Consider the following 16,035-nt stretch of genomic DNA (forward strand, 5'->3'; position numbering starts at 1 on the left):
TCTAGCGGCCAAATAAATTACATAGTAAGCTCGTATATGTCGTGTTATTTAAAAATGGAAGGTTCTTTTACTCCAAACATGGCAACCAAGGAGGTTAACATATCAAAGGATTTATTTAAATTTCAAACTGGATTGCAAATGGTTTTATGTGGGAAAAATTAGTGTCGTTCGTTCGTCATTTAATTTGTGGAATGGTATTCAAATTTCAAAAATTGTACCTTCAACAACTATATTATTTTAATAAAAGTTCTGCTATGTTACTACATCGTTTTGCTATGCCTCTTGCTGGCCGTTGCAGTAATGTTCTATCGGTACCGTAGTGTCTGAAAAAAAAATGTTCTTACGATTTACTATTGCATATTAAATAATGTTCAAAATCACAATCCTAAATAAAAATGCTTTTTTTGCGATTATTTGTGTGTGCACCTAAGTAAATTGATAAGTACTTAAAATGTTATGCTTTAATTTACCTGCTTATTGCATGAACATTTACAACGTATATACAGTTAATGTTCCTTAGAAATCTAAACTATAGTACTCTAGGACCATTCCAGGTTGTGTTATATGTAACCAAACTTATACATAAACTAATCTTTTTGTACTGTTTATTTTTAATTAAATTATTATGGCCGTAAATTATTATAACCAGAAAATAAAATATAAATTGTATTGGATTATTTTATTTCATTACTATACTTAAGGTATCACAGCTATACATTCAGCAATCACGTTTTTTTTCTTCTCTTCTTAGGTTTAATATCTTCAGAATCAGTAGTTTGTTGGAATTTCTTTAAGTCCGCACAGAATAAGACCTGGAAAGTATATTTTATATTATGTACTATTGGGCTTACTGTGATGATATTATATAGCCTTTCTCAATAAATGGGCTATCTAACACATAATATAATATTTTAAATCATATCAGTAGTTCATGAGATCATCACGTTCAAGTAAACAAACAAACTCTTCAGCTTTATATATTAATAATGATTATAATTTAGATAATGATTATAAATATCCAGCTCTAATATTATGAAAAAAAAAAATTTAGTTATTAAATGTACCTATAATAAATATATACTATAATAGTAAAATATTATATTATGTGTTAGATAAGTTTTATTTACAGCAACTGTGTTGAAAATTCAGTTTAACATAAATATGTAACTAAAAAAAAAAACTAAAGCCAATTAAAAGTATTCACCAACAGAGTTCTATTCCATTATTCCATCACCATCTTAGTATCCAGTTATGTGGGAATGTCATTGAGACAAGATAAAAAAGCTTACAGTATGAGCCCATCCAGCGTAATCTCCATACAAGCTTCTGAAATGGTCTCCGATTTCACTATACATCTTCTCAGTGACATTCTTCTTGCCACGCAGGTGTGGGAGGTAGTTCTGTGCAGCTATCTGATACACATGGGTATCCACAGGCAATGCTTCAAGGTGGTTTAATGACATGAGACATATGCAATCTGCTACCTAAAAAGATCATTGAATTGGAATGAAGAATAAAATCTAGGGAAACCTGTACACAAATTACTAAACTAGTCATAGTAAGTATTACTGTTTTTTTTAACTATATCCTTTGGAAAAGGATTGAAGTATTTTCAGTTTACTTTAGCAAATTATGTATCTTACCACGGAATTGGAGTAACTAAGTGTATTGAGGATGGTAAATACAGCAGTATTTCTGCATTAATCTTGGAAATAGGCACTAAAAGAAATGGGGCATTGCCAAAGTGATTTAATGTGTGGATCTGTCTAGATTAGGCTGTGGTATGTCACTACATTGGATAAACATACTCTATAAAGGTTTGTAGGAAATAAAGGTAGCTTTTAAGAATTTAACAAACAAACTTAACTGTTTGGTCTATTAGGAAAAATCACAAGATTGGTAATGGTCAACAAGTTACTGGGACATCAAATCCATACTCCATGACCAAAGAGGAAACACAAAATAAGAAATAAAATCAGCATGGAGTGATAAGCTCTAAATTCCAACACAGTTAGTCCAACACAGTTAGGCATCAGACAATTTTCTCCATATGGAAAGAATAAAAATTTATCTTCTCCCACAGCTTCATCAACTCTCAGATGTAATGTCTCTCATGTGTAATAATAAACAGAGATTAACTTCCCCTATTCTATGTTCCAATGCTTTAGCAGGTAGACACATTAATTATATCCCCTGTCAGGCTATAAAAGTCACTACTAGACAGAAGGCCGCTCCCAACGGGTAGGTTTGCATAATCACCATGCTGGGTAAACAGGTTCGGGATGGTAGTTATATTATCTTAGTCACCTCATACTTCACCTTCAGATATATTCTGATCTGCCATCAGCACATGGCACTGTGTTTGCTTCACAAACATCAAATAAACTTGTGATAATCTGTTGTAATCTAACATTTGTGTTTTTTAAAAACTGAAGAATATTTTGGGTGGGATTACCTTTGGCCCTATTCCACATAGCTTCATGAGTTCTAGTCTAGCCTCTTTGTATTTCATATCTTGGAGACCTGCAAACCACTTTTCTCCTTCCCATTCCAAAATTTGTGCTGCTGATTTTTGAATGAACTTAGCTCTGTAACCAAAACCTAGCTGCCTCAATTCTGACTCAACCTGCAAAATGGTCAAAATTTTAAATGATGACATGGACTGTGTAGATATAAGTGATTATATATAATAACAAAAAATTTAACCTTTGGGGTTGATAGTTTCTCAACATCTGGAAATGAATAATATGTTACACCATCCTGTTCACATATTTCTTCACCATAATGCTTACATAACTTTTCAACCATACTTGATATCCTGTAATTCATTAAAACAACATTAATAAATTCTTCATCAAATTCATCATTGTCCCAACAGTGGGCATTGGAGCAGCTAGGTGAGTCTTTGCTCTAAAAATCTGGTGTGAGGCATAGAGGATATTAAACACTATGTTGATCTTCCATGTTCAAAACTTACTTTTAAATGCAAGTATACATTTATTTGTACACTTGATCATACAAAGTGTTTGAGGATGGTATGTCATCCTCAGTATCAAGTTCAAACTATTTTGTGGACTTCAATTTCTATTATTTAATAATGTAACATTTATTAGATATGTATAATTCAAGAACCCCTGGGATTCAACATTCCTGAATAAAATAAACTTTTTGGTTAAACACCAAAGTGTATTTTATACAAACCACAAGATTGCTACAGTAAACACACGCTAAGTGATTTAAATCCACTTGTATTTTTAAACTGTATTGTAATTTTTTGCATCCAAAAACCACTTGCCTGTAAGAGTTGCTTGCAGCAATAAGGCTGCCTTTGCATGTCTACATTGTTTACTGTATACTCCTTACTGTTTCTTTTCCTGTATGTTATAAGTGCAATAAAGTGGTTCATCTCCTTCTTCTAGTGAATCTATTATTGTAGGACTAATAATTTAAGTTATAAATAATAACTTTTTCAACATACCTTGAAATGTGATTATTTTGACTGCAAATAAATGAAAACAGATTTTCCACAGGCTCTTGAGCCAGCATTCTTATACCATAGAACTGTTTACATGCTGCTTTAAACAGATCATCCTTTTCAGACCACTTTGTATAATAGTCACTAAGGTTGAAATCTAAACGGAAATACTTTTTCAATAGACCTTCAAACACACCATTGTTATCAAATTCTACATCATTTTTTTTTTGTACAATACTTTGTAATAACGATCCGATGACTTTATATTGTAGAAATTCCTCTCTTTGTCGTAGTTTCCATACTGTTTTTGAAAAGACACCCGTCCATTCGTCCATTTCTTTATTATATTCCCATCTGAAAATACCAACTGTAGTCTGTAGAGATTAGGAAATTCTATGTAAACGTGGGTTATTTTATGATATGGAGATATTATTGTTCTAACCATGTTAAAGGTTTGAACATTATATATTTTACCTGAAACTTTGACCCCCATTAAGCGTGCCACTTAATTGAAGTTCACGAAGGTTACACAATAATTTATTCCAACTCATTATTAATTTATTTGCGTCTTCTAGATTTTAGGATTTTAGCTGTTTATTTATTTAAATACTGGCGGCGCGCGGCGGGAAATCCTTTCTTGTAATTATTTGATTTTGACATTTGTGATTTGACAATAATCACAGACAACTATAGAAAAACCTACCATTGCATCTTTTTTCAATAAATGATCTAGTCTATGGCCATAGTGTTGTCTCACAAGAAACCAAAGATAATATAAACACTACCTCACAAGAAACCGTAAATACTCCGTTTCCTTAATATTATTATTTTTTAATTCATTCTTGTGTAAAGAATACAATACACTATGTAAAGATGTCCCCTTAGGCAAGTTACTGGTACCTACTTATATATTAGAGTCTATTAATATCTATTTATATATTTTTTATATATAAAGATAATCGCTTAACTGCAATCATACCATATGCAGTCAAAGTCACTGGCGATATTTAAAAAAGCCGTTAAGTTTTATTATTAGTCCAACTGATGGCGATGTTTAATAGTATTTATTTACTTTTTTCTAAGTATTTATTATATGGTATAATATTATTAGTTTTTTTTTATATTTATTATATTCTAGATGTATTTGTGTATATTAGTTTATGTATAAGTATTTAATTATTCGTATGTATTTATTTTATATTTTGTACCACCTGCAGTTACTTTTCCTCTTTTTTTCCTAATTCTAAGGTTGCCTGGCAGATATCGCTTCTAAGCGATAAGGCCGCCTTTTGTATTCTACTTCTATTTTTATGTTTCTTTTTTTCGTGTATAATTCTGAAAAGTTATAATAATAATAAGGAGGAGGAGGAGCACGCTTGCCTAGAAGATGCCTTTTCAATCTTGATTTGAATAAATTCCACTTTACAACAAAATGTTTTGTTGCACACTGGTGGAGAGCGAGTTTTATAGCATATATTTACTTATTTTTAAGTCATGTCAGTGAAAGTTTCCGAAACCGAAGCATATATCCAAATCTCCCCAAGGCATATAATAAAGCAACGCCAATTTGCAGACACCGCGCACCGGGCCGGTACGGAAAACGTCTTAACCGGATAACTCAATATTTCGAACCCCTCGAACTCCTGAATCGAAGTTGAGCACGCTAACCACTACCCCAATGAGGCATGTTTTGTGGACAACACATCATAAAACAGAATGAACATCTATATCTATGCACATTCGATTACTGACCTCTCATCATCATCATCATCATCTCAACCAATTGACGTCCACTGCTGGACATAGGTCTTTTGTAGGGAGTTCCACAATGCACGGTCCTGGGCCGCTTGCCTCCAACGGCTCCCACCTACTCGCCTGATGTCATCTGTCCACCTCGTTTGGGGCCGACCTACGCTGCGTTTACCGGTGCGGGGTCGCCATTCCAGCACCTTAAGACCCCAACGTCCATCGGTTCTCCGAGCTATGTGCCCCGCCCACTTCAGCTTCGCAACTCGCTGAGCTATGTCGGTAACTCTAGTTCTTCTACGGATCTCCTCATTTCTGATTAGATCACGTAGAGACACTCCTAACATAGCTCTCTCCATCGCCCGTTGAGTGACTCTGAGCCTTCTTATGAGGCCCATAGTTAGCGACCATGTCTCTGATCCGTAAGTCATCACTGGCAACACGCACTGTTCGAAGACTTTAGTCTTCAGGCACTGAGGGATTTTGGACGAGAAGATGTCTCGAAGTTTCCCGAACGCTGCCCATCCGAGTTGGATTTGGCGGTTTACCTCTTTCTCGAAATTGGACCTACCTAACTGAAATGAAATGAAATGAAATGAAATGAAATTTATTTGAATGAAATGAAATGAAATGAAAATTATTGGGTGGAGCGGAACATGAGCGTTAGACATAATTTTCGTCTTGCTCATGTTCATACGAAGGCCCACCTGTTGAGAAACTCTGCTGAGGTCATTGAGCATCGCATTAAGGTCTTCCAGAGTCTCTGCCATTATGACTACATCGTCGGCAAACCGAAGTTGAGTGATGTACTCGCCGTTAATGTTGATGCCAAGCCCGTTCCAATCCAAAAGCTTAAAAACGTCCTCCAACGCAGCGGTAAACAGCTTCGGGGAGATAACATCTCCCTGTCGCACTCCTCGCTGCAGTTGGATCGGTTTCGTAGACTGACCTCTACTGACCTCTATTATACTATAATAATATAGGTCAGTGATGTAGGATACATTTAATGAAATGCGGCGACTATATAACTCGCTCTCTTCACTCCGTCTGCCACGGTCATCGCACGTTCATAAGTGCCTATTTAATCTTCAATTTATAATTAAATTGTGAACTTGTCAGCAATTATTTAAACTGAACAAGTGCCTACGCTTTGCTACAGTGCCTGCTCCTACATAAGGAACATCTTCAACAAGAATCTTAGCGTAGGTACTGGGCACCCATAAAGGTACAGAGGTAATTAAAACGAGCGATAAAATAATTAAATATAAATAAATAATTCAAAACAATCTTTATCTTAACAACTATAATCATCGAATATTATTACTCATAACATTTTTTATCCACGGCAAATATTGAGCTGTATCAGTGAACACTATGTAATCATCGAGGTTGCAACTGGCATCGCCTTCAGCCCAGAGTGATAATGAAACAACGCCGCGGATTCTCCAGCGTCCATTATCTAGTATGTAAAGACCACCGCCGGAATCGCCTAAGCAGGGTCCAGCACCACTATGATCACCTAAAATAAATATTATACTTAGAAGTTTTAATCATTCAAAAGTAATAGAGCATTTTGTGACAGAGTTCTTCCGGAGAAGTACTACCGCCATGCTTCTTCCACCAAGTGGCATTGCTGTGTTCCGCAGGGTGATTACGTATCTCGAGACAGTTTTGCGACAGGCGTAAATCTTGCAATCACTGCTGTCAACGTCACTTTGTTTATTTATTGTATGGAAAAGTGACGTTTGACAGCAGTGATTGCAATATTTACGCCTGTCGCAAACCTGTCGCGAGATATGTAATCACCCTGCCGGTCTGAAGGGTGTGCCGATGTTATTACAGCCTCATAATGTTTATCACCTAATGCTCGGGTTGATGGACGTGTTTCTTGCATGATCTATGAAGTGTTACTGTGTTTATATTCCACTTACCGTCTAAGACTGAGATTAAAGTCAATCTAAGACATGGGACATCCAACTTCCTAATTTTTTTTTTTTCAGAAAAACTCAGTACCTAATGATTTCCCGACCCATTAATCAGCAAATTTAATTTAATAAGACTATTTGATATTAACAAGTTGTTGAATAAATATCTTAAAAAATAACGCGACTACATAAATAAATTGAGATAAAAAAAACTGAATCTTTTTCCCGGGGAAAAACCTCGAGTTTTGATTACAGAACACGACAATTTATTTCATAATTGATGGACCAAGCTGACAGCCCACCTGATGGTTAATGGAAAACCATTGGCCAACCACAAGCAGAGCAAAACTTTGCAAGGCATGCAAAGTGTTGCCCTGTGCCCAGCAACCTGAGGCGTAGATGTAAAGCCTCACGTGGCTGTATTTACACCGGCAACCACGCCCTTCAGACCAGAACACAGCATTGCGACTTAGCGGCAGAAATATGAATGGTACTTCCCCGGACGAGCCTTGTCACAAACTCTACATTACCAAGGAGGTAGTTATATACTCTGTGTTCATAAATAACAACTTGTTATCTGTCGTTGTTGGTTAAATTAATTTCGTGGTTCATTTGAATCGAATTCGGTAAATTCGAGAATAAGAAACTACCTGCACACAGCGTTCTCGATGAAGTCAGCTTGTGGAATTCTGCTTTACTGGATCTGCATGTTTCAGTGCTGACTATAGGCATTTCTACCATGCGCGGCTCGCCTTTACCACCTGGGCCCATTTCGTTGGCACCCCATCCCGCCACCTAATGATAAAAAATAAATATAAATTACCTGTGGCTTGGTCCGCGCTAGCGTAATGGTTAGGACTTCGGGTTACTCTCGGTTATGGAACTCTAACTTTTCTAAGTTATACGCGTTTTAAGCAATATAAATGTCACTTGCTTTAATGGTGAAGGAAAACATTGTGAAGAAACCTAAATGCTTGAGAGAGCTCCATAATGGCCATAATAACCATAATGCCTGATTTTTTAAAATCTTTTATGTTGTTTACTCTTTATTTCAACTAAGTATATTTGGATGTTTGTGTGCAATAAAATATTTCTTCTTCTCCTTCTTTTAGCATTTTTGAAACAAGCGTAAATAAGTTTTTCTAAAGCCGACTAAACTAAAAAGATATAAATTTATCAACTATAAGCTGTTGCCGGCGTCCTTCATCTGCGTTTTTTTCTGCTTTAATGCCAGAAACAACAAATTTCATGGGAACCGTTAGTTTTCCTGGGATTAACAGTATCTTATGTCTGACTCTAGGACGCAAACTATTCGTATTTCCATGCAAATTCGCCGAGATCGGTTCAGCTGTGAAGCCGTGACTTCATAACTAGGCTATATTTTTAAATTCCTCGGGAATGTTAACCCGTTGCTTTTCGTGGATGTCAAATTCCAAAATACAAGCTATATACCTACCTATGTGCTTAATTTCGACAAGATTAGTGCACTGGTTGAGTCACACATAGGTAACCAATAAACAAATAGACAGATCTACAAATTTATAATATTGATATAGACGGCTACTTGTTATTTTAAACCCAAGTAGCCATTTAAAAACCCCATTAAATACTCTTAAGGTTAGGTTTTGTATATGGGGTGGTACATTTGTACCGAAGTTTAAACTTTTAGATGTTTACATTAATTATTTATTTATTTATTTATACACTTTATTTGTACACCACAAATAGGAAAAAGAAAACAATGGACACAACAAAAATAAACTTAAAAAGTAGGATACAAAGGGCGGCCTTATCGCTTAGTAGCGAGCTCTTCCAGGCAACCTTAGGATTAGGAAAACCAATTGGTGGGGTTTATTATTATTATATACATCACATAAAATACTAATAATAATAAATATAAAAAATAATAAACTAATACAGGATGTTTGGTGCATCGTGTGCCAAATCGAATCTGATGATTGGAGGGGTCTTTGGCTATCTCTTCAGCCCTCGTAAAAAAATCTTGCTCAAACGGTTTTTTTTATACTGATTTTAAATTGTTTTTTTAAAAATTGTAAAAATTCTACATTTAAATTTTAATAAAAAATAAAGTTGTTAAGTATTAATTAATTTTCTTTTTAATCTTTAATTTGTAACGTTTTACGCTTCTTTTGAAACTAGAATTACACGCCAGCAACATCTAGTTTTTGTTTTACAGCCCCGCAAAGTTTTTTTTACGTAAAAAAATAAGCTTGAACGTCAACTTTCGGTTTTAATAAAAAAAAAACTAAAAGTGATCATGTTCTTCCAATTTTTTTAAAACATCTCTGGACTGTCCCCTTTCTAATGGTGTGCAATATGCCATGAAAAGTAATTAGTAACATCACTAATTTTCAAATTTTCTAAACTTGGTCGCAATTTTCTAATATTCAACAGGTGAAAGAAAAACAAGGGTTTGCGTAAATAACACTCACAATTCACAAGGCAGATGACATTTTCTGTCTCTTTCATAAAGTTATACGCCCGTTGTTCGTTTAAACAGGCAAAAATAGTTTTTTCACTCTAGTGAAGCGAAATCTATCTTCTATTCCTTTCTTGCATAGTGCAAACCTGTTTGAACCAATCGCGAACGGGCCCCGCGTCGCGTCGACACGGCGGCCATCTTATTTTTTAGTCGAGACATCACTGCCTCTGCTGCCTAACGTGTGTGCTAGCTTACTGTACTCCACGATTCTTTTATTTAGTTTTCGTTAAGTTTTGTTGTTTTTTGTTACGTTTTATTTACTTTTGGTGTTATTGTTAAACTTTGTTGACTTTTTTGTTGTTGCAATGACGACATACTCTAACGAGGAATATGCGGACATCATAATGGTTTATGGTGCAGCCCGTGGTGTCGCTCGTGCAGCGCAACGACTTTACCAGGAACGCTTTCCTGGTCGACGATTACCTGGCCGCAGAGTCTTCCAAGACACATACCGACGTTTACGCGAGACTGGGAGTGTCAATTTTCATGAACCAAGGGGACATGTTGTGCGACATAATGTTGAAGTGGACGAGAGAATACTGGCACTTTTTGAGGAAGACGACACAAGAAGCATTAGATATGTGGCGGCACAACTTGATATTTCAATATGGAAAGTGTGGAAAGTCCTTCGACAAAACGAAAAATATCCATTCCACGAGACTCCGGTTCAAGGTACGTAATTTAAAACCTTTGTTTGACGTTGCCTTTGTTTAGCAGGTATCCATAATCTTCTAGTGCAATTAATTACTGCTCAAGGGGAATTAAAAAGATTTTTGGTTGTTGCAGGTCTTGAGGGTGGCGACTTTGACAGACGAATGCACTTTTGTCGGTTTTTGTTACACACAGATGTGGATAATCCTGATTTTTTAAAAAGAATACTGTGGACTGACGAATCCAAATTTACCAGAGAAGGGATTCTTAACTTGCACAATTTACACCATTGGGCACCGAAACGGCAAAACCCACATGCCAAAAGACAGCAATCTTTTCAAAGACGGTTTAGTGTGAACGTTTGGGCAGGAGTGATTGGGAATCAGGTAATTGGACCGCACTACCTGCCTGATAACTTAAATGGCGATAATTATTTAGAGTTCCTGCAAAATGATCTGCCGGAATTATTGGCCGAGGTGCCCGTGTTTAATGAAGATGTGCCCATAGTATTTCAAAATGACGGCTGTCCCGCGCATTGGCGTTTAACTGTGAGGGAATACCTCGATAATGTGTTCCCCAATTCGTGGATTGGGCGCGATGGGCCTATTGCATGGCCTCCACGTTCCCCAGACTTAACTCCGTTAGATTTTTATGTCTGGGGACGTGCCAAAGAGCTAGTATACGCCACAGAAGTCCCAACGAGGGAGGTACTAATACAACGCATAGAAGCGGCCTTCGGTACAATTAAGAACGAAATACGGCTTCGGACTACAACTGTAACAATACGTCAAAGATGTCGGGCCTGCATTCGAAACAGGGGTGAACAATTTGAGCAGAATTTGTAAAAATTATGAAATAAATGTTTCAAATGCAATGTATTATTTTTATTTCAAGTAAAACCTACGAAATTTAAAAATTTTACCTGCTTGTGAGTTTTATTTACGCAAAAACTTGTTTTTCTTTCATCTGTTGAATATTAGAAAATTGTGACTAAGTTTAGAAAATTTGAAAATTAGTGATGTTACTAATTACTTTTCATGGCATATTGCACACCATTAGAAAGGGGACAGTCCAGAGATGTTTTAAAAAAATTGGAAGAACATGATCACTTTTAGTTTTTTTTTTATTAAAACCGAAAGTTGACGTTCAAGCTTATTTTTTTACGTAAAAAAAACTTTGCGGGGCTGTAAAACAAAAACTAGATGTTGCTGGCGTGTAATTCTAGTTTCAAAAGAAGCGTAAAACGTTACAAATTAAAGATTAAAAAGAAAATTAATTAATACTTAACAACTTTATTTTTTATTAAAATTTAAATGTAGAATTTTTACAATTTTTAAAAAAACAATTTAAAATCAGTATAAAAAAAACCGTTTGAGCAAGATTTTTTTACGAGGGCTGAAGAGATAGCCAAAGACCCCTCCAATCATCAGATTCGATTTGGCACACGATGCACCAAACATCCGGTATATACTAAAACATACTTAAATATGAGTAAGAGTCAATCACTGTCGTCTTTATTGCTCAAGATAATGGGCTTTAACAGCATTTTTGAATATTTCTATTGACCTTGACTGTCGTTTGCTTATTGGGAATTCACGCGTAAGCCTCTATGATTAGAATTCATGTCACCATGTAAACTTTAAAGTCTTAAACTTAATATAAAGTTTCAGAACACGCATTATTGATGATATCAAAATTAGATTGTAGGTATAGTTTCAAAATTAACAAGTTATTATCAATTTTAAACGGAAGAATAATAATATTGAGAACTTACAACTCCTGATTTTCCAACTATCATCTTAAGATTTGTATTTCCACTCCAGAGACAAGCTGGTTTTATATGCATGCTAAATGGAACACCCTTGGTTAAAGTCATTACCAGGATGTCGTCTGAAAATAAATTTTTGGGTACATTATCACTAGCAAAAACAATTATCTAAAATTCACACTAAAAAGCATAGTAGCTTACTACTATTTTTCTTCCTCAGTATTTAGAACTATGCATTCATACGTCATACAGGTTTTGCATAAAAATCCAATATCACAGCACTAAAAGCTACATTCTAGTTTTTCATCCTTCAAAGCCTAGGTCACTACCGCGAAACGGGCAGATTAAAGGAGCGGTGGAATGAAGCTAGGTTTTTTAAGTAGGTTTGAAGACCTCCATGGCGCAGAGGTTGTTTTAAGTGGGAGGTCCCAGGTTCAGTCTATAATTACTGAATTTTCTGTGGTCGGCTTCGGCTTCGGTCGTGACGACTAGTTACCACCTTATAGACAAAGACGTGCCGCGAAGCTACTTAGCTTTCCAGTAGGATGTCGCGTAGAAACCGATTTGGGTATGGGATTAATATAACTGCCATTGACACGAAGCTGTCTAAGCGATCTTAACATTTACCACATGATTAAAATTCTTCATATTGTATCTTTTCTATTTACTGCGATAAAAACAAGAAGTCACGGCATTACGTGTTATCGAGTGAGGTAAATTTTCCTAACGGCTATGTGGTGGAAATTTATTTATAGAAAATACTTACCCTTACTTACTTACCCTACTTACTTACCCATGCTGAAAATACTTACATATTATCATCATAATATCAACCAACCACCAATACCCTTCTCCTTGTGGAAGACCGTGCCTTGTCGATTACAAGGCACGGTCTTTCCACAATGAGAAAGGCTTAGCCCGCTGGCCCAGTACGGATTGGTGGACTGCCCACGCTTTTGAACACATTATGGAGAACTCTAAGGCATGCACGAACCATTTAGGAGTTCCCAACAGGTTAGTGCACCTGTTGAGGAACTATCTCACGAACCGCACTTTCCGTTACCGTATAGACGGTACGTTATCCACTGCCAGGCCGATAAGAGCGGGAGTCCCTCAGGGCTCCTCGCTCTCCCCTTTGCTCTATGCGCTCTTCACTTTCACATTCCACACACATTCCACAGGACTTTCACAAAGTCCACGTCGCCCAATTCGCGGACGACACCGCCGTCTACGCCACCGACATTTATCCCAACACCATTAGGTCTCGCCTCCAGAACGCGGCCGACCGCCTAGGCGATTGGTTCCAGCGTTGGAGGATCGAGGTGAACCCGGAGAAGAGCGCAGCTGTGCTCTTCTCTGGTTTCAGAAGGTATCCCCGATAGAATCGCAAACAGATAACCCTCTACGGGCGCCCCGTCCCTTGGCAAAATAAAGTCAAGTACCTAGGCGTCACCTTCGATAAGCGTATGAGCTTCGCAGAGCACATTCGCAGGGTCCGTAATAAGGCCGCGTTTGTGCTAAGTCGTCTCTACCCTATGATTAGCGGCAAAAGTAAAATGTCCCTCAGATACAAGGTCACCTTGTATAAAATCTGTATTCACCCTATAATGACCTACGCGAGTCCCGTGTTTGCACATCTCCCGCACAGATCGTTTAGCAGCTTGCAAAAGCTGCAAAACAAATTCATGCGCATGGCCACCAACTGCCCGTGGTTCGTGCGCAACTCTGACCTTCATAGGGACCTAGCCTTCCTACGATAGCTAGCTATTTCAAACGGCTCTCTAAAAGTTACTTAAAGAGAACCGAGTCTCATCCCAACCCGTTAGTGGTGAAGGCGTGTTCTTACAATGCCCAATCCTAACGTCGATCCTAATAGGAGACGACCCAGACACGTCCTTGACGACCCCGACGACGACATAACGACGGACAACGCTCCCTATGCTAGGGCTTTAGGGCTACACACCGACGACACAATAACAACGACACAGCATCTTCGCCGGCGAAGACGAGGTCCCCGATTTCTTACGTCACCCGGACGTGGACTCAATCCACGGCCACGGGGACGTACGGACTAATCACCGTCCGATCAGTCCTCCAAATTCCGACGTCCGCCTAAGCCGAGGTCCGAGTCTCGCAGGAGACGCCCCTAGGTAGACGTCACCCCGATATTCCTCGAGCCCTGGGGCTCAAAACCATTCATCAGGCGACGCTTCGCGCTCGCCCCGACCCACCGGTGACGCTGTTGAAACCCGTAAGGTTTACAGCTAATAACATTTCGAATCTACACACACACCACACGCATGCACGATATTTTCCTTCACTGTTGAAGCAAGTGATATTTTAATTAAGTCCATACTTTAAACGCACGTAATTTAGTTAAGTGAGAGGTGCTGGGATTGGAACTCGGCCCGAATGGAAGCTATCACCGCTTCACTTACCTGCTTACATTATTCAAAGCGTAAAAAAGTTTAACTTAATTGTTTAATAATTTTAATTTGCTTACTTGCAAGGGTAGATGCGTTATAAGCATCATGTATAGCTGCCGAAGCAAGACCCCTGTTCACAGTGATGTCGTCATCAGTCCAATCTTCCAGGTTAAACACTCCGGCTCTCACCACCAGGTTTTTTATGGCCGTGTAGGTACTTTTACGTTGCATGCAATGAGCGGCTGTGGATAGTAGAAGTTGTAAAAGCTAAGCCTTCGTGGAGCTTACTTTTAAAAGTTACAGAAATCACGATCGGTGCTCTCTCTTTCGCACACTATGTATCTGTTTATATATATGTTTGAATATCTAAGATTTATTTTATTTATTATTTATTTATTTATTTATTCCCCATCTTACATTTTTGTCATTACAGGAAAAAGTTATCCTAATACGACAATGCAGCATGTTATGTAAATTTTAATAATATATATAACTATAATGTATATGATATATCCAAATCGCTATATTTGTGAGTTCACTCAGAGTGCAACAAAATAAATCCGTCTTCTCGGCTATCACATTGAGGGTACGGAGTGCGCGCGTCAGTGGCGCCTCCTTCAGTGCGCCACTGACGCGCAACGGTGCGCCCGTTCGGTACCGCCAGCAGCGATGGCCGGTGCCACCGCCAAACATACCGGTCCGGCGCACGCAGGCTTACCAGGCGTAACACATCAGCATTACATATTTGTCCCCTCAGTACTCTAACAACATACGTTACGAGTGTAAGCTCTCTCCTTACCCTAAGCTCGTTGTATCCTACCATGCACAGAACAAATAATGTTGGGTACATCAATTGGTAGTAGGGGTACACACCATAAAGCTTCATGTACAAGTACCTTACAAATTTGTTCTGGACCCGCTCCAGCATGAGACTAGATTTAGCTTCACGTGGAGCCCAAATGACTGCGTTACCTTAGGCGATTACAGCACTTATATTCGTGAAACCACGAACCGTGCGTAGCAAAAAGCCTAAATTCCTGTAGGATTTCTTACAACAAAAATAATAATTATATGTTTGAATGTTTTGTGCAAAATGCAATAATAATAAATATTATTGCATTTTTGGTTATTGTTATTATTAAACGGTTTTATTTAGCTCACCCCGTTTATTTTATGTATTTTATTTTTTTGTATTAATTTTTTTTTCTTTTTTGTAATTATTACTTGTTGTTAAATTCTTTTAGTAGCCCCGGGGAGACGAATTCGGCAGCTGTAATGTATTCAAGGGGTGCGTTGCTTAATAAATAAATGAATAAATATCTGTTTATAATGGTGCGGCTTCTATTTAATTTACAATAAAAACTCGTACTTTCTGGACTGATTTGTAGATCTACATCACTTAGCATGCTTAGAACATAGGAAGGAAGTAAAAAGTTTTGGGATGTGCCCAAAAGGCGTTGTCGTAGGCTGGTCTTTCTCGCCGCAACAAGTATGGTTTTTCGAATATTTCCTACGTTATCAAAAAAATAATACGAAGTAGT

General features: G+C 37.5%; 2 protein-coding genes across 3 annotated transcripts in view; both read right to left on the bottom strand.

Moving 5' to 3' along the window:
- Positions 1 to 660: 660 nt before the first annotated feature.
- Positions 661 to 4,125, bottom strand: LOC120628408 (N-glycosylase/DNA lyase). Of its 2 annotated transcripts, none has more exons than XM_039896763.1 (6): positions 3,950 to 4,125; positions 3,479 to 3,829; positions 2,707 to 2,818; positions 2,456 to 2,626; positions 1,290 to 1,484; positions 661 to 812 (listed from the first exon to the last, which is right to left on the bottom strand). In XM_039896763.1, exons 1-6 carry the CDS (start codon positions 4,024 to 4,026, stop codon positions 726 to 728), a joined length of 993 nt encoding a protein of 330 aa, XP_039752697.1. In that variant the 5' UTR covers positions 4,027 to 4,125; the 3' UTR covers positions 661 to 725. The 2 variants fall into 2 exon arrangements, with proteins under 2 accessions (XP_039752697.1, XP_039752698.1); XM_039896764.1 differs by having other exon boundaries at positions 3,479 to 3,842; positions 3,950 to 4,104.
- Positions 4,126 to 6,490: 2,365 nt separating this feature from the next.
- Positions 6,491 to 16,035, bottom strand: part of LOC120628443 (serine protease gd-like) — a 31,475-nt gene continuing 21,930 nt past the window's right edge. Inside the window, exons 6-9 of the mRNA XM_039896818.1 lie at positions 14,572 to 14,736; positions 12,075 to 12,190; positions 7,797 to 7,941; positions 6,491 to 6,740 (exon numbers count right to left, since the gene is read on the bottom strand). Of these exons, the coding sequence (XP_039752752.1) occupies positions 6,529 to 6,740; positions 7,797 to 7,941; positions 12,075 to 12,190; positions 14,572 to 14,736 (638 nt within the window). The 3' untranslated portion in view covers positions 6,491 to 6,528. The remainder of the gene's footprint in view (positions 6,741 to 7,796; positions 7,942 to 12,074; positions 12,191 to 14,571; positions 14,737 to 16,035) is intronic.

The sequence above is a fragment of the Pararge aegeria genome, chromosome 12 (genome assembly GCF_905163445.1).
Source record: "Pararge aegeria chromosome 12, ilParAegt1.1, whole genome shotgun sequence".
NCBI classification, from domain to species: domain Eukaryota; kingdom Metazoa; phylum Arthropoda; class Insecta; order Lepidoptera; family Nymphalidae; genus Pararge; species Pararge aegeria.